This window comes from Megalops cyprinoides, chromosome 7, assembly GCF_013368585.1.
Source record: "Megalops cyprinoides isolate fMegCyp1 chromosome 7, fMegCyp1.pri, whole genome shotgun sequence".
Classification (NCBI taxonomy): domain Eukaryota; kingdom Metazoa; phylum Chordata; class Actinopteri; order Elopiformes; family Megalopidae; genus Megalops; species Megalops cyprinoides.
This window is the reverse complement of record NC_050589.1, coordinates 26818930-26840814: the sequence shown is the minus strand read 5'-3', so window position 1 is coordinate 26840814 and position 21885 is coordinate 26818930. Positions and strand designations below refer to the sequence as shown.

The window sequence follows — 21885 nt, the reverse complement described above, 5'->3', positions numbered from 1 at the left end:
TTGATTTGTTACATTTTCAGCTTTGATGTACAATAATGATAATTCATAATATTTCAATTAAAAACCTTTCTCAATAGATTTAGCGATACATTCTTTGGCTGTAAAGAAAACATCTTGCAAAAGGACACTTATGCAGCTTCACTTCCCTTTTTATAGCACAATTTCACACAAATAACTTAAAAGTACACCTGTTGGCTCACTTGTGGTATTTTAAACAGAGGGCGTGTACTTTTCTTTGGCCTGTAAAGAACTAACATTACGATACTTTTGTATCTCAACAAAACCCCAGAGTCAGAACAAGAAAGCAAACCAAACCAAACCGAGGACAAGAAAACCAACCAAACAAAAAACCTTACATCTAGTCATCACAATGCTTAAACACGGGTTTAACCTGCTTCTGACCTTCTAACCTTCTGACTCTGGGGTTTAGTTGAGACACAAAGTATCTTGACTAGAACTGAAATTCCTTAAAAACAACCCTGTTGTAAAATCACCCATTTTCACAGAAGCTTTAAAAGCTGATTTTTGGAAAGATCACACAAAAACAATGAGACTGCAAACATTTCAACGTATCTTGAGTCTCAGTATATAGTTCAAGACCTGAGCCTAAATGAGAGTAACGTGTGTTATATCATTATGTGTGACAAACTGATCATGTATGCCATGCATTTCTGAAGTCAAAGCTTCAGTTTCATCATTACTTTTTAACCACTAATGTCAAAGCAAAGACAGTCCTACAGCTTACTGTCATTATAAGCCTCAAGCGAATGCTTTACTAACATCTTCTATAGAGGGTACTCTAGTTTATCCGCCATAATAAAATACTTTAAAGTGCATGTGCCTTTTATCTACATTAAAGTTACTCTGAAAATAATTTGAAACCATATACTGCTACACAATAGAACTTCTTTAGACAAGCTAGGCTGTTTCTTTTAGCTCGTAATAAAAATGCTTTTAGGGTGTGCTGATGTGAACAATTATGATAATAGATGTTAGAACAACATAGAACAATTGATACCAATAAAAATATTAAAAACAAACCATTCTTGGCCCTCTTAGATAAAAACCAAATAATAAATTAATTTCCAACAATACAAAAAAAGAGTATGAATATTTCAACAGTGGTAAACATGCTGGCCGTCTATTTGGACATAATTTGTTAATCATGTACAGTATAAAAGCACTTGGGAATTTCTTGCTTTAGGTATTGACCTGAGGTCCTTGAGGCAGACTCTCATTTTCATTCAAGGTCCAAATCTTTATTGTTTCAATAATGACCCAAGCCTGCTGGCTTTTTGTTACTTTAATTCTCAGGCATGACAGAGTAGAGCTGATACCCTCCTGAATGTTATTCCTGTCAAACTGTCCTTCGATTAGAGGTCCGAGTTTAAAGTACTCTGAGCATTTGGGCTCCTGAGTGGTCTGCTCAAGCTTATGCCCCACCTCCACCTCTGCAGACTCCAGCATGTCTTTCCTTCTGTCCTGAGAGCCAGTCCGGATGGAGACACGTCTGAAGATGGCCGGCTTGTGAAGCACAATGGTGAAATGGCTGCCAGCAGAAGGGCTCTTCCCCCAGAAGTAGCCTTCGGTGGCACCGTAGGCCTTGCTCGGCGTATACTTCTCAAAGGGCGCAATGTCGGTGAAGACGTCAGCGGGAGGGCTGTCGGCCATGTCGGTCGGATCCTCCTCGAAATCCTCGTCCTTCAAGCGGTTGACCGTGCCCTGGAAGGACGAGTACAGGCCCATGTGCTGGAACAGAGAGGGCTTGCAGCGAATGACATCCTTCTGAGCAAGGAGAGCGTTGAAATGGGTCAGCAGCCAATCGCAGGGCATTTCCTGGTAGAACAGGAAGAGGAAGTAGGCCAGCCGAGGCAGATCGCTGGAGTGATACAGCTTGCCGATGTAACCCAGTTTGGAGAACTCCAGGGTCACCCAGTAGGACTGGCCCCTCCCCTGGATGAACCTTTTCATGGCAGTGAGAAAGTTCTTGGCGCAGGCGACATCGTCCTCCAACATGATGTAGTAGTCCGACAGGTTGGCGCAGAAGCTGAAGAGGAAGGCATAGTCGATGTTCTGCTTGGAGCGGAAGTAGACACGGTCCGGCTTGTCATTGAAGTTCCTCTTCAGGCCCTCCAGGGGCGGGTAGTGCTCCTGGGGTGCGTGGATGACCAGCAGCTGACCCCTGAGAATGGGGAGGGGGAACCTGCCCAAGATGTCGCTCACCATCTGCCTCTTCCACTCCATGTCGAAGTCAGCCAGGAGCACCACCACCACCATCTGCTTCAGCTCCTCCTCCGATGACTGTGAGAAAATGGACTGGAGTGTGTCCAGGAGGTAACTGCCTCGCTTTCTCTTGATGGAGGACAGACCCACTGTGAGGTATTCTGGGAAAACACATGGACCAGCGGAGTACAGAGTCACAGCTTCTTACATTACCAGTCAAAAGTGGACACAGCTGATTAAGATAATGGGAAACATGCATTCAAAGGCATTGTGATCTAAAGACTTATGCTAAAATGCTTGAAATTTGTTTCCTTGACAAACATAAATAGTGAAGTTGATCATTTTCTAAATATTTCTGGCAACTTTGAAGAATCTAAAATATAAGATTTGTTTAACACTTTTTGGTCACTGCATAATTCCATTTGTTCTAGTTTTGATGCCTTTACCATCATTCTAAAATGTGGAAAATAGTTAAAAAAAAGAATAAAAGTGACAAGGATGCAAAATACTGAAAATGAGGAAGTGACAATAACACCTTAAGCAGCTGGTATTCCCGTCTGTCATGCAGAAACAGAGCGGAGCTAATCGTCGGCCTGCTAATTCTGTCGAAAGGCCACTTTAGGGTGGCTGTGCTGAATCTACTCACTCCGGGTCTGCATCTGAAGGCCCGCCAGGACGCTGTAGGACACGTTGAACGGCACAGAGTCGTTCTGCAGGCCTCTGAGAATCTGCACGCTCCTTTCTGAGTTCATCTGCTGCCAGATGATCTCCCTAGCAGACAGGTGCAGGTCCTGCAACGAGAATCGCCCCCGCAAGGCTTTTACTGACAGCTTTTCATTTTATTTCCCTGCCATTTAAATGTGAAGGGTGGCCAGCACCCCGGAAATCCAGGAAGAGCACAAGCTGGAGGACAACAGCGGCTTGCACCGGCTCGCATGCTGCTTGCACGCTTCCTGCTTTTTTTTGTAACGTCTGCGAGAGCTTTAATGCTCACCGATGCAGTGAAATCACTTCCTAAGTAAACAAATACCCTCATGCTATTTAGTAACATTTTTAACTCCACGGAGGTCCTATGGCAGTCATTAATTCCATTAGGTCAAAAAGTCATTTTTAATTTAAGCAAGCAAAAAGGAAAAAAATGGTCATAGAGGTATTCGACTAAACTATTTACCATATTATATATTATCAAGTTACCATTTAACTAGCTGCATCTCCTTAATTCCTTATAATTTCCCCCTTTAGACTAAAATTCCTGTCAACATAGATCACAACTAGATTCACTATAAAAATAGGTAATGGTATTAGTGCTTTTAACTCTGATGTTACTTTGAAGATGTACTCTAGTTCAGCTCACCAAGTAATGTTGTCGCATCCCCATAAGACTTGACTCGAGCCAAATAATTAGGGGCATTAGATAAGAAAATGGAGTTGGGTATAAATTACATTAAGTCAGTCTAATGGCAGGGAATGCTGGGATCTGCTGCTTCCATACAGCATCAGGCCTCGACAGAGACAGAGGTTTAACACTGTTAGCAAGCTACCTGCTCTAGCTTTTTGTTGGTGCTGATGAGAGCTGTACATAAAACCTGTTTGCCTATCTTTCCATTTTGTGTCAAAAAATAAAACAGTGCTGCTGAACAGGGGGCCTGGGAAGGTTACCTCTGTAATGTCTTTCTTTCAGATTTTAGTTGGCAAAACCCAGAATGAAAAATACAAAAAAGGACTTCTTTTTAGTGTTTATACAGTTCAGTAAGCCCTTCAGTGTTACCTGTAGGTGAATAACTAAATACTACCATATTCATTTGTATCCCTTTTGTTTAGCTAGGCCGAAATTTCACAAGTATCAAAACAATCTGCTAAAACAAACGTTCCCCATTTAATTAACATTGAGGCTGGCGGTGAGGTGTACGTAGGCTTAGCAACTATATTCGTTTGGGAACTGCAGTTCAGTACAGATGTCTGGCAAGAAACAATGTGAAAATGTTAAACTGCCAGTTCATTAGATATAAACAGAATAGTTTCCATATTTTGATGTGTATTGACTTTCAATGACATGATGTCGCACAACCAAATGCCACTGATTTACATTAATTTAAAAAAACAACAGAATCAGTTCTGGACATAAGATTGGCATTTTAGAAACAGTATCTTTTTCCTTAATCTCTAATTTCTAACTGTAGCTAAATAAGTGTCTATTACATTTGCATACAGAAGGACACACAAACCCAGCAGAAACAGTAACTAGAGAGGTTCACAGGGGAAGAGAGAACCCCAGGATGACCATGTTCCCACACAAATTTACTTTCACTAAATCCCCATTCTCACAGCACAGGCATTGAAAAAACATGAAAAAAGTAGTAAAATTATGCAAGCCTAAAGGAGGAATCTCTTTGTCCTTCACTGTCTGAATGTAGCACCATGCATCCCAGGGAAAAATTATTTCAACCCTACTGTATACTTGTATATGGATGGACTGACAATAAAATCTCTCTTGACTCTGACTTGACATGATCTGGACTTTGTTCTCCATAGGTGAGAGCATGCTTACTCTTGCCTAAAACTGATTTGCATATTTTTATCCCTGTAAAAATCTAATATAACGCATATGGCATTGTACCAATAGTAACTGCGCAACGCTCTGACTGCATGAATATTGGTCACAAAGAAAGAAATGTGAACACAGCCAGCACAGAGGCCTGGCGTCAACCCAACAGAGCATTTGTGAGATTAACTGAAACGCAACATTAAGGCAAAGCTATGATGGCCCTCTTCAGTAATGGCGTGTACTAATGCTTTAAAGGAGGAATGGAGTACAACACCACCAGCTTTGTATCAGAAATTCGTAGAGACTTCTATGACGCATTGAAGCAATCACATGTTTTATTCATAACTACCCAAGTCCCGTAACTTTCGGCAGGGTAGATTATTTAAGAAGGCTTCTTCAAGCAGCCACACAAATCACTGTGTTGAAATTGGTGTCAACACTACACAAAAGAACATTTATTGAGAAACACTGGTGTAAACCTATAAAAGCAACGAATGCGTAATAAACCTCTGATTCACAGGTCACAAGCAGCATTATGACTATGGTCTCAGAAATTCATCTCCTTTACGCAACTTTATGTCACTCCCAAAAAAGGGCAGAGGTCGAGCATTTACTCACACTGGTCTTGGTGCCATCATGGCTGATTGTAATAAAGAAGATGGCACATGCCAAAAAAAGCACTGCTGCAGTGGAGGTCTTCTTCCAGTAAATTCTCATTGTTGCAGCTGGAGGTGAGGCACGATAGCAGCTAACAACATCCACGAGCGGACACCAGGAACCATGACTTTGCTGTCGGTGCTAGGGGTCTCCGACACAACCTGTGAAGTAATAAAAAAAAAAAAAACACATACACAGGTATAGTATAACAGAGAAGTGACACCTGGTAAACTCTCCGCCAGTCCACCGTAACTGTGTCCTGAGGCTCTGCCTGAGGTGATGGCTGTTCCTGTCCTGACTGATTCAATCAACACCATCATGAATAATTCAGATGGCTCTTTCAGCTGGCATTGAGAGAAGCAGAAACTGGGTGTTCCAGTGGCTTCACCTGTCACATGCAGCATGTGATACGAGCGTGCGATCCCCAGCATATGTGGTTCAGCCAACGTAAATGGAAATGGCAGTGCAAATCAAGGTGGCATAGATTCTATTGCAGACTGGTGGCAAAACCAAAAGTGCTGGTGATAACCCTCGGCTGACATTCACAAAACACTCGAGGAGGAATAGTGAATGTCCCACTCAATGCGCTGTCTGACTCCTCAATTTCATGCTACAAACTAAGGAGAACAGTGCTGTTGGCCACAAGTGGGAACCATATTCATGACCCGTTTTATGAGAGAGACAGGTGTGTACAGTACAAGATTGCAGTTGTTGGGGTTTAGAGTGTGATATACAGTTGCTAAACCCATTCTATCCAACAGGGCTTCCTGGTTTTAAGGTATACAGTGATGCAGTGTAAGCACACTGATGAAATGGAGTAACTTATATTACTTGAAAATCTATCTTAAATGATTATTTTTAACTAACTTCAGCATTGGGGTAACAATCCAGTTTAGTGGTACTATACTGTACTGTACTACTTTAGCGGTACTGCGGTGGTAAGTATATCGGCTAAGTAAAACAAGATAGCTGTAGACAGAAAACGTTGGGCTGAGCTGGTGTACATATCTACACTTCCGAGTAATGGGTTTGACTAATCATATGCAGGAATCATAACACAGAAACGTAGGCTTATGATCTGGTCGTCAGCTGCAGTCATATTACACACATATACATGTATGTATTTCATGTATGTATACAGTTAAGGGGGCGTTCAACCAACGGCGATGTTGTGTGCTTGGAATAACGACCTGACGCTAGTATAATTATTATCCTACATATGTTTTAATTCTCACACATTATCATCTCGTCGGTTACTGAATTTAAATAAATATGTTGTGGACCGAAAATGGCATTACAGTTTGCTGCGCAAAGATAAGCGCAATAGCTGTTAGATTGCATGCCTGCAAGTGCCGCGTTCATATACTAAGCTTTTGAAAGGTGCTCTGGAGCCAGTTCTTTAGCGAGGGATGTTGACAAACCACGCCTTGGATTCAATTAATCTGATCTTTGAATCTCTGCCAACTCACTTTTGACAAACAATGGAAGGATGTACGGTCTGGTCCGATGGGGACTTTCCTCTCGTTTTCATGTTCCGCTAATAATAAAGCAAATGCTCAGATTCAACAACACGAGTGCGTGAGTTAAACACATCTAAGCGTGGCACAACGTTTGATTTTTAACATTTAGAAACTATTTCCATTGCAAATTGAATGATTTATTATTCCCTTATTTACTGTTGTTACTATTGTTATAAACATAACACCGCATCACTTGGGTAGGTTTTTTCAACCTACTTTTCCAGGAAACACGAGCCTAAATGAAATCGGGACGTAGCGTATTCCGATTTTGCAACCATCAATGCCAAAGACCACATGCCATCTACCATAAATGGAAAGATTTTCATTTTCTTCATTAAGGCCAAAAACGAATCTCTAATCTGAGGAAATACAAACCTACCAAAAATAGTCGTTGGCACTAATAATTTGGTTTAGCCCACATGGTGCGTCCCAGTCTCTTACGGAATATGTCTGTACATCCGAGCACTACTTGAATACTGACAACTTGCTTTCAAATTCGAAGTCACCATGACTCACCAAAAATGACTGAAATGTTTGTTCGATTGCTATAGCCATCTTAATTTAAACGAAATATCCACTTACCCTGAGTTCTCCTTACCCAGAAGTTAGCTTGATCATCACAATCACCTGATGGAGCGTAGGGAAACCATCATATAAAATTTAAGTTGTAAGACGAGACATAAACTAAAACATATCCACAATTAAGTAGTTAAACTTTTAAAACAGGGAGGAAATTTAGCATAGGTATTCGCACTTGTTCTTTGAAGCGACAGGAGCAGTCAAACTGCTTCTAAACGAGAATCAAGAGGTCGAAGCGCGGATCCACTGCTCTTGAAACGAAGCGGATACGTCAGCGTGAGACGCGGCGGTCGCTATAAAGTCATCCATTTTGAATGAAATTCAGTGCAGCTGCGGCGCGCCTGGTCTGAACCGATATTCGTGAACTGAGAGGAGTCAAAAGACGTACAAGGCACAGCAAATTGTCATTTGGCACGGCTCCACATGGGCTGTTTTCTTACTTTATACCCATCAAATTAATACGTATCAAGACTTGACGGTGCCTTTTACCTCTCAGACGTAAATGGTGGTGTCGTTTATTCATCACGAAAGCAAAACACTCGTATTTTACCAAAATCAAAAGGAATATCTTTTGGTCAGAGCGTTATTTTAATGCGACGTGATATTGTCGGTTTGTGGGAAAAAAAAGTCCCCGCTCATTATCCAATTTCATTGATCTGCCTTCGCACGCAAACGCAAAAAAAACGTGTTTTCCCCATCACGTAACAAAAGATGTAAAATTGAACTTTACGTACACATAGAATGTAACGGTGAAATAGTTTACTTCACTTACATTCACATAGAAGATAAAAAGGTGCAACAATATGGAAACATTTACTCAGACTTTTTACAAGGGTTACACTCAGCCTTTATTGAAATGTAATAAAACCGCTTGTCTCAGTTTCCTTCTGTTCAGCCCAAACATTATTGCAGTTGAATACTGGAACGCAAGAGCATCGAGTTTATCGTAGGCGTTGCTCGTTGCAACCAGGAGTTGTTTTTTTATTTTTAATTTTTTTTTTTTTTTTTTTTATGGCGGACGACGACTGTATCGAGGTTCAGGAAATCTTTCTTTTTAACAAAGCCAGAGTTTTGCTTTTGCAACATGCATTAATCATTATTTAAACAAAAGATTACTATTGATTGTCTGGTAGTTACATAACACAAATTCAGTAAAAGCTTGTTTGACCATTTGAAGCATCTCTCATTTTAGTTAAAAGAAAAAAAATGCATGTAGAAAGATTTGTTACCAGATACGATCTACATTTATTATGAAGTGTTAAGATTACTAATATTGATTACACAGTGAATTAACTTCAGCTGTGCCCAGTCACAATTCTGAAAACGACTGGCGATGTCCAAAATAACAGTCGCTAAAAGGCCAGACTGCTTTTCACAGACTGCTACGTTAGCTTACTTTCTAAAGTGCAATAGGAACAGAAGAAACACAACAGCAAGCAAAACCACATTACCTTCCACTTCCCTCAACGGTGAAATAGCACAGTGCTGCAGACGTTGTGAGGGCGAGAGCTGTCAGTCTGTGTGATATGGATCAGATCCAGCTCAGCACCTCCAGAGCACTCACTCAAGGCCACTATTCTGCATACACTACAGCAGGTGCTTCCTGTGTGTAACAGAGTGCACATGGATCAATTTAAGAGAGGTTCGCTCAAGAATCAACCTGTTGATTTTATATGCATGAAGTACTGAAATGATTTATTGTTCCGATACGCATGATGTAAGCACAGGACTCTGAGGACTTCGCCCTTTGAACAGGCACAAGTGCAATGGTGTCACAAAAGTACTGCCACATGGAAACAAGATAAGGTGCCACAAAAGGAGAATAAAACCCTTCTGTGGCTAACCCGACACTATTTTATGTATGCTCCTGCTTTAAAGTGACGTGGACAGGCAGCCTGAGGGCAGAGATCACGTGCTGTCACTGGTCACAGTCTGCAGCACCGTCCGCAGCACAGACATAAACCCCTGCAAAATGCGCTCGTCCTTTGGCTTCTGTTTGACCGTCACCAGGAGACTGTCAGAGTCGGCACCTGCGGTCTCCAGCAGTTCTGCCAGGATCAGGGTGCTCAAGCCGTGGGTGTACAGGTAGACCTTCCAGGGGAGGACGTTCGGCCGACTGAAAGCCAGGACCTGGATTTTGACCAGCTGCAGGGCAGCCTGAAGGGTCTCCGGGGGAGACCGGGGCCCAGAGCATGCCAGAGTTTCAGTATGGGAAATCTCCAACTCCAGCCAGTGCTTTTCAAAGGCCTCAGGTGAAAGGGAGGGCTCCAGGGTCAGGCTGAAGTCCCCGCTTCCATCGGCTGGACAGGATGATGCTGCAGCCTCTCCGGTCTCCACCACTGCAGGGAAAGGAGAAGATCAGCTCCAGAATCATTTGGAAGAGATCGTTCAAACTGTACTCATTTCCCAGGAATGCATCCTAACACACTACTGGACTGCTGCTATACATCAGAGCACTAAAAGCACTCACCTGCCAAGGAGGGAACTGCAGTGCTCTGGGTTGGCTGCTCAGCGCTGCCCCTAGTGGCAGCCACAGCCCATGATTCCCGGCTGGACATGGGCTGCAGGGTGTTGAAATGGGGAGCCCAGCTGTTGACCGGCTCCTCAGGTCGACCTACGATCACGCCCAGGGAGGGGTCAGACTTGGGCCCGACCAGGAGGCAGCGCGTCTCCTCCACGCCACACTGCAGCAGGCGGTAACACATCAGGGCGCGGTCACGCACACACATGTTACTCTCTTCCTCTGGAGTGGGACATGGAAAAGAGCTCAGGCAATGAGAATCTCTGCTCTACTTATCTGGTGAGAAACACAAAGATTGTAAACTCCAAGCAAGGATTACCTCCAGTATACAATACAGAGCGTATCCATACACACAGTCTTTCTCATGAGCTCTCTCTTCCACACACGTACAATCTCTCTCATGTGCTGTCTCACACACATACAGATACACATGCATAATCTCTGTCATATGCTCTCTCACACACACAAACACACAAAAACACACACGCAAACAAGCATGCATGCAGACAGGTATCCAAACCGTTTATACCCTTGATAAACAAAACAAAAAATTCTTTTTTACACTATCAACATCGCACCGAGCAAAGAGCATGTGTACCTTCCCCAACAAAATGTTCCAGGTCTACAGATGCCTCTGCGTACTGTACAGGCACTGTCAACTACAACCATATTATTTGATAAATATCGCAATGTTACAACACTGCCATGTCACAAAATAACAACATAAATTGGCAGGGTCAGTTTCTTGCAAAACATTTTACAGCCATCACAAGGGTCAGCAACCATAAAAATGACTGAAATCAGTTCTGTGACTTTAGCCATGACACAAAGTCCTATCTTTTATACCCAGTGGGTGTTAAAACGTAGAAGTTCTATGAAGTCCCCAAAACAGATGAGGGTCCAGTGGAGTGAAAGATGGATATGATTACTCTTTACAAGACCTGATCTTTGTTTCTGAATCTGTACTTCCTCCAACACAACGTTCCAGGTCTACGAAAGCCTCTGCGTAATGTACCAGCACTGTCAAGCTCATACTTGTTACACATGAGTGTTTTTGACACAGTACAGACCACATCACAGCATTCTGGCTAGCTTCCCTACCTATGCAGTAGTGAAGCAAGCGTCCCAGCATGTCCTGGGTCTCCGCAGGTCGGGACAGGAACAGTCTCACAGTGGCTGTTATGAGCTCCAGCTTCACCATGGAGGACAGCTCTGCCTTCAGCCCATCAATATATTCCTCCAGCACGTAGGGGGCATTTGAGATTTGGTCCCCGTGGACTCCCAGCAGCCAGATCAAGGCCTGCTTCCCCTAGACAGCGAGTTGGAAACCATGAATTTGTCATATTTCTGAGCTGCTCACTTCCTGTTACAGGTGTCTTTTATGTCTTGAGAGCACATATTTCACAGCACAAATTATTATTCCAAAATTACAACAGGGCAAAAAGATGTTAGATGCTTGAGCTAAATGCATCCATGATGACCCCAAAAGATTAGCTAACTGTGCAGTGTCTGGATTCCTCCTTCACTGCTTGCTAAATTTGCACCTCTCGTAAGGGGAAACAGACCCTGTGCAATATCACAAAAGAGGAAGCTGTGGCAATCTGCTGCACATCAGCACCCACTTCCTGTCAGGGACAAATGTGGCCCACCTCGCTGTCCTGGATGCTGTCCTCGCAGCCTACAATGGCTGCGCACACAGACGGGGTGCACTGAGGACACAGCCAGACCAGGTCACGGAAGGTCTGGACCACCGCTGTGAATGAACGCATAGGAGGCAATGGGTCAGAGCTCCGGCCTCTTAAAGTCTCTCTGCTGAAGGAGCTGCAGCACTCTGATATTCTCAGACAGGTGTATTCTGGATGTCTCTTTGGTTATTGCATTACAAGGGCCTGATAACGAATCAGGCCTTGGTTTCCACAGAAGGACACATGAAACGTGCATGCCTTTGAAAGGACATGCTGACCTCAGCTTTCACTGTTTTCTTGCAAACAAGCAACAGATTAATCTGTCACTGCAGTGTCACTAAATCATTTGAGAGATAGGATCTTGCACTGGGTTGATTAAGTCACCAGACCAATATAAAAACAGTCCACTTCTGCATCTGTTCTGAAGGATTAGCCTGAGAAACTGCTGATTTTGCAGACTGGTTGGAGATGTCAGTAGTGTAAAGTTATTTCAAATTATATGTATGAGTGTTTCCCTAAATGTCTGTAAATGTTTTGAGAGTCTTCCTTCATTTCAGTTTACCACATTAAGAAGTATATATTCATTTAACTGCATTTCAAACTGGATCATTTTCTGTGCATGTCAGAATGTGAGAACGCGTATCCAGTCATTGGGTAACAATCCACATCTGCCAGAACGTGTGAAAAGCGGTGAATTTTTCAGATGAGACTTTGTGGCTGCGCTAATACTGGTTCCAACCTTTTTCGGTTTCAAGTGTAGTAGATCAACCAACAGTGTTACACCACACTGGCAGACATCCAAGTCCAGTTTGACTCCGGTTTCTGAAATGGCAGTGTGAATGTGGCTCTCACCTGAAGTGATGTGGTCCTGCTTGAGGCCCAGAAGGCCAGTGAGGATGCTCAGACACTTCTCGCTGTACATCCTCCCGATGCGCCCTGGGGGGAGAGATCTGCACTGCAGTCAATGCCTAAACATGAACTGTAATGCAGTTCCCGGAGGCGTGGATTTCACTTGTGCTTTTCACAACACGGTGCTCATATATCTACTTGTGCTGTGCTGCTATAGGCCTTACTGGTAGCAGCTGCTTTGGCATTTCTGAATCATACTGCTGACTGCACCTGTGCCTTGTAAAGCAATATGAAATTGTATTTTGTACTTGGAATTTTAGGCTGCTCTTGTGCCTGGTATCACTGTGGATAAGGGTCATTTTGGATAAGGGTGTTTGAAAAAGAAGCAGATAAGAAATGACTGCATGCTTAAGTGAGCTGGGACATTCCTCATTTCAGTCACCTGAATCTGTGGGGGGTGGGGTGTATGGAAATAAAAGAGTACTTAGATATTTAAGTGTTCTGCCTCCTGCTCAAGGTGTTACTGGTCGCAGTGGGAATTTTAAAAACTCTGAAACATCGAAACTAAAAAATGCATCGAAGTGGCATTGAAACTATAAAAATCATATGTAAATTATGAATATTACACTTCAAGAACTGCAACAATATTTACATTTCCTTTGTAGAATAAATTAATTAACTTTGGTTTGACATAAGCAACCTCCATCTGAAACCAAATGTGAGGAACAGCTAAAATGGGCAGCAAGCAGCCGTAAGTACAACTGGGCCTGCATTCAAGCTGCAGATACAGTGGCGGCCATGTTTACCGACAGCGAAGATGGCCGCCTGGGCCAGCTCGGGAGAGACGTCGGTGCAGTAGGCCTGCAGCTCTTCCAGAACCAGCACCACGTTCTCGTCATTCACCAGCTCCACCAGGATCTCCATCTTGCGGAACTTGATGTAGCTGGGCTCCGAGTAGCTGCAGAAGAACTTCTTGTAGTGGGCGCTGAAGTGGGCGGGCAGGCTGCGGAGGACCTGCTGGACGTGGCACAGCCCAGCGAAGCGCAGCTCCCGCGAGTGGGCGGTGCAGGTGGCCAGCAGGGGGCCCCGGGCCCGCCCCAGGGCGTCCGCCTGCACGGCGGGGTGGGCGGCGGCCAGCTGCAGGAAGAGGCGGAGCGTGGCGGCCATGACACCGCTGTGGGCGCTGTGCAGGAAGCCGTCCAGCAGGTTGAGGATGTCGAAGAGCTCGTCCTCATCCCGTGGCTGGTAGCGCAGCAGGAAGGTCAGGGCCTCGCTCTGCCCCCAGCTGTCCAGGTCCTTCAGCCTGACGGATACGAGGACACGATCAGGTCCTTGAACTATACAGGGTGTCTGCCCTGCACCAGCCCCTGCTCCCTTAATGAAGTGGAGCCAGGTGGTCCCAAATGCCCTTTAAACAGATCAGTTGATTGGGTTGAAGGGCTTGCAAAGGCCAGATGGAAGTTCAAGCGGCCCTTTTAAACATGAACTTCTTTCTGGCTAACATCTGACTAGCCTGTATTCACACCTAATTATATTCCATTTGTCATATTCCACCCCTTCTACAATAACCCGTAAAATATATGAGCACCTCCAAGAAAATGTCCAGTCCTGGCTTTTTGGACATGCAACACCCTGTTCCAGGTCAGCTATTCTACCCACCTGATTCAACTACCTTTAATACCTGATTGAACCAATAATGGCACTCTGAACTCTATGTGTTTGAATATGATCCCATCATGATTGGACATTGCTTGTTTAATTACTTGAAACACTTATTTCTTATATTTGCATTAGTTTTATTCAGGTTAAATGCTCTTAATCACTGAGTATATTCATGCTGGATGAATAGTTAATATTAAGTCAAATACACTGCATGCATCTTTTTTCATTTTGCATTTATCATCATAACAAAATGAAAAAAAAATCAAAGGAAACACCATGATTGAAATAGATTTTTGATGCTTTCAGGCACAACATTTCCAGTGTATTCCTCTCAATACCGTTTCATGGTGCAGGTCCATATACAGTTAGGTATATTTATTTAATATACATTGTAACGTGTATTTAATGACAGAATGAAAATGCAAATACAATGTAATAAAATATATATAAAAGGGGAAGTTCTGTTTTTGAAATGCATCAACACAGCTCCAATTCAGGGGACATTAACTGGCACTGCTAGGGGACCCAAACCTGTTCAAAAGGTGGTGGGCGATAGGCTTGTTTATGACAATGCCCCCTTCATCCTTCAGGATTTCCTCCAAGGCACGGAGGCAGTTGACCATCACCACTGGGTCTGGGTCCCGCAGAAGACCGTACAGCTCGTTCACCACAGCGCCATCTGGTGTAACACAAAACAGCGATGTACTACAGGAAGACAGGAACTCTTCACTAGTGAAGAGATCAGTACTCATATATTCATATATATATATGACTATATTATTCGTATATATATGTACAACGCCAGGGCTTTGATTGTCAATTAAAATAAAAACGTCTCTTGGCTTCCTGCCTGTGAATGACAGCAAGTTCAGAATTATGGATTGACACTCTGAGGACCAGCCATCCTAATATATCAAACAGATCTACCCCTCCCACACATACACAAGGCAGAAGACTGCAGTTTGTCACAAAGCCCGGAACTGCAAATGCTAATCCTAAACCTCTGTTTATATCAACACTTCACTATGACCATCGCTTCATCAAACTGGAAAGCATCACAGACAAAACGGCACATGAATGACCAGACATGCTGAGGTGCATTACATGACATCACTGGAGACACCGCTATCAATGGAGACTGATAGCATTTGCATTCTGCCACCCACTTCAACAGTTGGCTATGCACTGAAACAATTTCTATTAATTAGCCCTTTTCTAGAGTTTAACAGCCATGTCCTTCCACAGACTGCAATCCTGGCCCAGTGCTTTGCACCGCATACACTGGCTATCTACTTTAGACAGGAAGTCCAGAGACACACAGTACCTATTTCAGCATCGGGCTGCAGGTTCTGCATCTTGGCACAGCCCAAAACGGCCACCCTCCTCACGTATGAGGCCTTGTCCCTCAGACCCAAGAGGACGGGCTGCTGGATGTACTCTGTGATACCGGGCATCCTGCAGGGAATTAGAGACAACACCATTCTATTAGCTGGGAGCTCGCACTTTTCCTCCTAGTCAGCATAGCCCATGTTCATCTATTTTAAAACCACAATGCTGGCAAATGTTTCCTCTTAGTACCTACTGCTGTTTTACTCTTAGTTTAACCATACTCTCAAACGAGCTGGTTTACATTCTACGCAAATTCCATGGCCTTAAGCACCTAATACACATTTGCATTTTAAGCCTGAAGTATTTCATTCTGCAATATCAGTTCCAGACAGATGCGTGCTACGTAATGTAACCTGTCTTTTCCAAAAAGCAGGGTTCTGAGGAGCACCACACGCCAGACCGTGAACACAACCACAATGCTCTGCTTTTTTGCTTTTTTTCATTTGTGCGACAAGGCTGTGGTTTGTTACGTCCCAGCTTTGAAACGGCGGAAACAATCCCCAGACCAATCTCCAGCCGCCACCTGCAACTCGATGGACAGACAGACAGGACGGACAGCCCTACCCTCAAATGGGGGGGGGGGGGGGGGGGAACAGAAGCACACAGGAAAAAACACACAACGAAACACTTATGACCTACGGTCATAACAGGTTTCAGAAAATAACTGTGTCATCACACAGCCGAGAGCTACTAAACTAAAAAGAGCTACTCGGCTTCCTTTGTTTTTACATTGGTCTAAACTTTCATCAGACAAGCTGAATAAATCTTCCCTCACACACGACCCCTGTCATGATTGGTTCAGACTGCACAGATGTCCTAAGTCTACCACCCACCCGTTTCGTGGTCCATGAACACTGACCTGAGGTTGCACATGTTTCTGAGTGCCAGGCCACGCACCATAGGGTTGGGGTCAGCACAGTCCTTGCGGAGGGTGTTGATGGCCAGCAGGGCCAGGTCGGGCTTCAGGCTCGCATACGTGCACATGTACAGATAGACCAGCTTCTTCTGGACAATGTCCACTGTGGCGCTGGCCTTCACCATCTCCATGAAGAGGGGCGACATGTCCAGGCCCTGGGTCATGAACCTGTTGACAGGCGGGGGGTGGGCGAGGTTGGAAGGGGTTCTAACATCACTCCACCCATGCTGGGCATTTGTGCCACATTTGTGTGATAACACGGTGAAAGCTGACGCACTCGCGGCTCATTTCCTGTCTCCCCTTCACGAACACGGCCAGGCTGTCCGTTTAAAATTATATTAAGGACTTCCCAATGCCTTAAATGCTTTACGCATTACGAAGACGAACAGAGGAAAATACACGCTGTCTGAGACAGTGCGCTTCATCAAGCCACTCTAATCTACACAAATCGAGTTAAGCTCTTCTGCAACGATTGATAAAAGACGGAAAAGGTTTCGTATATTTCCAAGTTATCCACTTCATCAGCCACTGTATTTCCACTCATTTATCCATGCGACTATTCAAAGCAGGATGTAACTGATGTCGAGAAAAGGCAGCGTTACCGGATGACACGAAGGATGACATTTCTGTAGCGCAGCCGGTCAGACTGGACGTTAGGGTTGGAGAGAGCCCTCTTCAGCTCCTTCACCGTCTCTTCCGAGCCCAAATAGGGCATTGCGACACCGGGTCTCTAAAAGGGAAGACGTGGACAAAACGCAAATTTACCCCATGTCATGGGGTAACCAGGTCTGCCGAGAGGTTTCACTTGCATCATGGGCAAAGTCAATGATCGGCAAACAGGCTGTGTACTTTTTGTTCATAAATGCAGTCTGTGTGACACAGCATTCATTACGATTTCTGTAATACTGACAGAAGACTTCACGTACAAACAAGGTGCCTGTGTTTTTCAATAGTATTTAAATCAGAAGCTGATAGCTAGCGCATAGCTCGTCTCTATACTTTAACTAGCTAGCATTAGTTAGTAGCGTTGTAATGTTAATTGTTAACTACAAATGTCATACTTAGGTGCAACCAGTAATAAATGTATTTCAGTTAAAAGTAAATTATTGATATCTGGAAATGAAACTACAGCTGTGGTAATAAACACAAGGGCAAGGAGCAGGCTAACTTAGCTAAACTGGTTTGTGATGGGAAATCATAGCAAGAAACCGGACTATTTATCTTCGTTAAGGATCCGGCTACCTAATTCAATGTGGTGAGTTCATTTAGCTAAGGAGCGAGCTGCGAATCGGTTAACTGAACGATACAACTAGGAAGAAATATTTTATTGCTTACCTTTACCTCTAAACTGAAAACTGCACGGTCACAAATCTATTTACATTTTCTTGTAATGCAGTTCGGTTGTCAACTCTGATTGGCTCGAAGTGGTCCCATCTAAAAAATATCCCTCGAGTCCTCAGTGCCTAACATTAGTTCCGCCCTTTACGCAGCCACATGCGGTCGAGCATGAATTTCCAGTGAAACTGCCTTTTGAACCAAGACAAATATATACGAAGTGCTGTATACCATTATCAAGGGCACGATGTCGTTAACAATACACTGCTTTCATTAATCATTTCAATTTTCACTATCCAGCGTGTGAAGGAGAGCCTTCACCTGTCCCATAGAAGTTGAATGCTTGTTAATTGTTATTTTATGTTAATCGTTAACATGTTAAATGTTCAATGGGCCATTGTCTTCAATTCAATTAAAACCTACCAATAGGAGATTTTTTATCAAGAATTTTATCAAGTGCATCTAAATCTGTTAATTGTAAGCATCTGCCATTGCAATTATCTGTGTGCATGTGAAGCGAAGCGAGCGATTGGTTATTTGACCAAACTTGCCTAATCAGAGGTACATTAAATACAAGCATGCTTACCGCTAGGATAATCTTGTGAGTAGCTTGTGGTACTTGTGGCTAAGGCTGGGTTTCTTTCTTTTTTTGTTTTGTGATAATCACTGGCCAGCTTCCTCAGAGCATCACAGAGAACACATTTGCTGATGACATGGGTTTGTCACTTCAAATAAACATTTAAAATTTTTGAACATGCAGATAACCAAAGATAACAATAATAATGTATTGTTATACACTTCGACATGACAATGTATATCTATTTTTAGTACTTGCTGAATTTTTAAACTAAGTTGTGATCCTACTCGTTTGGTGGCCTTGGGTCTAGAGCAAGACACGATAACATCAGTCCTGAAAATCTGGGGTTTGCCAGTCCACCCCTAAAGTGAATGTTTATTATTGTGATTATTATATTTAGTGCCTTCCTGATGGAAGCTTCCAACAAGCAGGGGCATGCATTCCCATTAAAATCATGTGGGATCCCTGACACCAACACATAATGTGTCGTTTGATGATAAAAGTAAATTGGTCTTAAATTGACTTAAACTTAAAACTTAAAACAATTCCATTCCAATAGACTCTTCAAGTTACTTTAAGCATAGCATACTTCCATTAATATAAAGAAACGTATATGTGTGTACTGAACGACATTCTGATTTCCAAACACAGGCTTTGCACCTGAGGCACATACCTACCCAGCTGCTCACACCATAATTTCCATGCACTCTTCTTTAGCAGATTTGTATTTGTACTGGTATGAAAAAAGTCTATGAGTACATGAATTTACCCAATTAGCGATTGTCTTTTCAAGCAATCAACATGTTCTTATACAAAATGAGGCAGCAGACATTTTTACAACAGTTTATTCATTCATGAAAGGACAATAAGAATAAAACCATACAAACACCACAGCTGATGTTTGTTTTCAAATCTGAATAAATCACAGTAATTCCTACACACTTTATTTTTCCGGTGGCCTTTTTGACAACCGTGGTTGACAACATGTCCTGACAAAGAAAAGGAGCGATACCATGGCATCGAGAGGTCCACAATCCCATGTAAGTGACCCTTAGTCACCAAATCCCGGTAGTGTCAACACGTCTGTCCATTATGCATAGTTCAACTTTGGAGACAGTGACTCAGGTACAATTGGAAAGCATGAATGGAACCTTGAAAAGAAATGTAGCTCAGGACAGTATCATTACACTGAGATGGCTTTTTGTTTTGTAATGAACAAAGTAATTTTACCATTGTGGCAATTTTACCACTTTTAATAAACTCACTACTAAACAGCACAATAACACTGCAAAAATGCTAAGTGCTCTATGTTTAAAATGAAATAAAACAAAAACAACAAAAACATAATACTTTACAAAGCAGAAGTACATTTTATTTTTATTCTATGACGTGTGCTAATCATAATCAATATTAAAGGCTTTGTCTATTTTAAGTACGACATAACATAAGAGTCCTTCATGACTGAAATGATCTGAGTTTTGGGATCCCAAATTGAAACGATCTGGGTGAGAGCACAATCACCTACAGACAATTAGGTGCAGCCAGTTAACAGCAACTGGCACGTCAATTGTCAATACACAAGTATTCAAAAGAAATAAACGGTGGATTTTAAATATGAAGGAATATGACGACATTGGAGAATGGTTCTTTTTTGTTCTATTCAAGAAAAGAAGTCACCTGGAGGCAGACAGCTCAAATTTCAAACACATTGCTTAGCCCTTAAGGGGAAAGTGCTCACACACAGGTCCCCTGTCACCCTTGAAAAGCTGGGACATGTTTTACGCTAATTTCTTATTTCTAATCATATTCATGTGGTTTCATTCTTTGGCAACGGAATCCTAATATTTAATTGGCACAAATATTTAACGAAACAGCAAGCACATGAATGAAGCCTACGCTGTAAAAACTGTTTTTCTGAAAAACATACTGTACACAACCTTTTGAAAATCTGCATCTTTTCTCAAGCCATGTTATTGTATGTTTGTCTTATAAGAAATATGTTTTCTTTTACTTCCACTTTTCTTGTGTATTTCTTTACATTTTAAGGTTACTGCTTTTGAAAGTTTTATAGTGAGAAAATCAGAAATATTCTCTTTTTTAAACAGCCTTAGTTCCCCCTTTTTGTCATTAGTTTTAATGGCGCCAATGCAGCTTGAATGGTCCACACTGGTGAGGCACTCACCTTACCTTTAAACTCATCACTGATTTCTCAATTCCTTTTATTTGCTGGTGTGTTTCCGCTTGGCTAACAATCATGCAGTTAATAAGCCCAATGACCCATGTCCATTGGCAGGTCATTAAGTCCCTTTCCCTTCAATGTATCTCAAATAGAAGTGTATTCTGAATTACATTACAGCACTTTGACAGTAATAAGAGTTTAATTCTCTAATAAAAGTAAAATCAAATTACACAAAGACAATATATTACACTAAGAGGTATGATGCCTTATAACTGTGTAGCCCTCAGAGGGAGGAGACTTTTTTTTATCAACATCAACATTTTGTGTTTACCGACTAAGAGATGGAAGACTAAGACTCTCCACACAGCCATATAATCAGCTGGTGTGAGCAAATCCTGCACAACTTTCCTGACATGAACAAAAAGAAAGTCACAATGAGATACAATTAAAAGAAGGGGAATTAGGCGCAGATTGGTATGGATTCTGCATCACATTAAATGCATAACTGTTAATCAAGCAAATCAAGGGGAATCAGAGCAGATTAAAGGGCAAGGTCTGTGTCTCACCCCGCGGAGCCAGCAAATCAGTGAGAGAGAAATGCGTTGACAAAGTGCAATGTCGTTCTACTCAGCGCAACGTGACTGCCTGGTCCTGCTAATCTCCCCGCACACAATCTCACTTCATCAACGAAAGGTTGCACCTGGCAGCACCTTCACGGGTCAATGCAACATTAGAACTTGAGCTGAAGGTGTACTGTCAAGGCAACATGAGCCAAAAGATCTGCTACTGAAAACATGCTTCTGGTATTGCTTTTATAACTCAGGTGTAGAGGGTGACTGGCTCTATAAGTAGCTATATGCCTGCTCTGAAACGTCAATACAGCGCACACACACACAGTCCTTTGTACACGTGCCAACAAGGAATGAGAAATTCAATGACAAGTACATGTGCTACCATAAGGAAAAGTGAGGCACTTAAAGAATTTGGCACCATTATATGAGAGCTCTCGTGCTATGGTTTTCTTCTTGGGCCCAATCCTACTTCAACCTACAATCTTCTGAATGCCAAAAAAGAGGGGTCTATTTGATTCATCATTAAAAATTTGATATCCTGCACACAAGGGCAACAGTACTGCAGGCACAGACTTGGAAACAGCAAGCAATCGCTCGTGCCTCCCGCTACAGTTGCCAGGCACACCAAAGGCCTAAGCACAAATCTCACAAGGATGAACTGAAATTCATGGTTACA

At 42.8% G+C, this 21885-nt stretch overlaps 2 protein-coding genes across 5 annotated transcripts; both read right to left on the bottom strand.

Annotated features, from left to right (window-relative positions):
- Positions 1–199: 199 nt before the first annotated feature.
- Positions 200–7856, bottom strand: LOC118780801 (alpha-1,3-mannosyl-glycoprotein 4-beta-N-acetylglucosaminyltransferase C-like). 3 transcript variants are annotated; one of them, XM_036533495.1, is made up of 4 exons: positions 7528–7856; positions 5387–5586; positions 2870–3014; positions 200–2384 (listed from the first exon to the last, which is right to left on the bottom strand). In XM_036533495.1, exons 2-4 carry the CDS (start codon positions 5483–5485, stop codon positions 1201–1203), a joined length of 1428 nt encoding a protein of 475 aa, XP_036389388.1. In that variant the 5' UTR covers positions 5486–5586; positions 7528–7856; the 3' UTR covers positions 200–1200. The 3 variants fall into 3 exon arrangements, with proteins under 3 accessions (XP_036389388.1, XP_036389389.1, XP_036389391.1); XM_036533496.1 differs by having other exon boundaries at positions 7544–7856; XM_036533498.1 differs by lacking the exon at positions 7528–7856 and adding an exon at positions 6895–6959.
- Positions 7857–8543: 687 nt separating this feature from the next.
- ap4b1 (adaptor related protein complex 4 subunit beta 1) lies at positions 8544–17947 on the bottom strand. Of its 2 annotated transcripts, none has more exons than XM_036533641.1 (11): positions 17882–17947; positions 17149–17276; positions 16490–16714; positions 15566–15696; positions 14773–14920; positions 13386–13882; positions 12583–12666; positions 11695–11798; positions 11147–11354; positions 9995–10267; positions 8544–9863 (listed from the first exon to the last, which is right to left on the bottom strand). In XM_036533641.1, the coding sequence occupies exons 2-11, from the start codon at positions 17259–17261 to the stop codon at positions 9433–9435; spliced, it is 2214 nt and encodes a 737-aa protein (XP_036389534.1). In that variant the 5' UTR covers positions 17262–17276; positions 17882–17947; the 3' UTR covers positions 8544–9432. The 2 variants fall into 2 exon arrangements, with proteins under 2 accessions (XP_036389534.1, XP_036389535.1); XM_036533642.1 differs by having other exon boundaries at positions 17888–17947.
- Positions 17948–21885: the final 3938 nt, after the last annotated feature.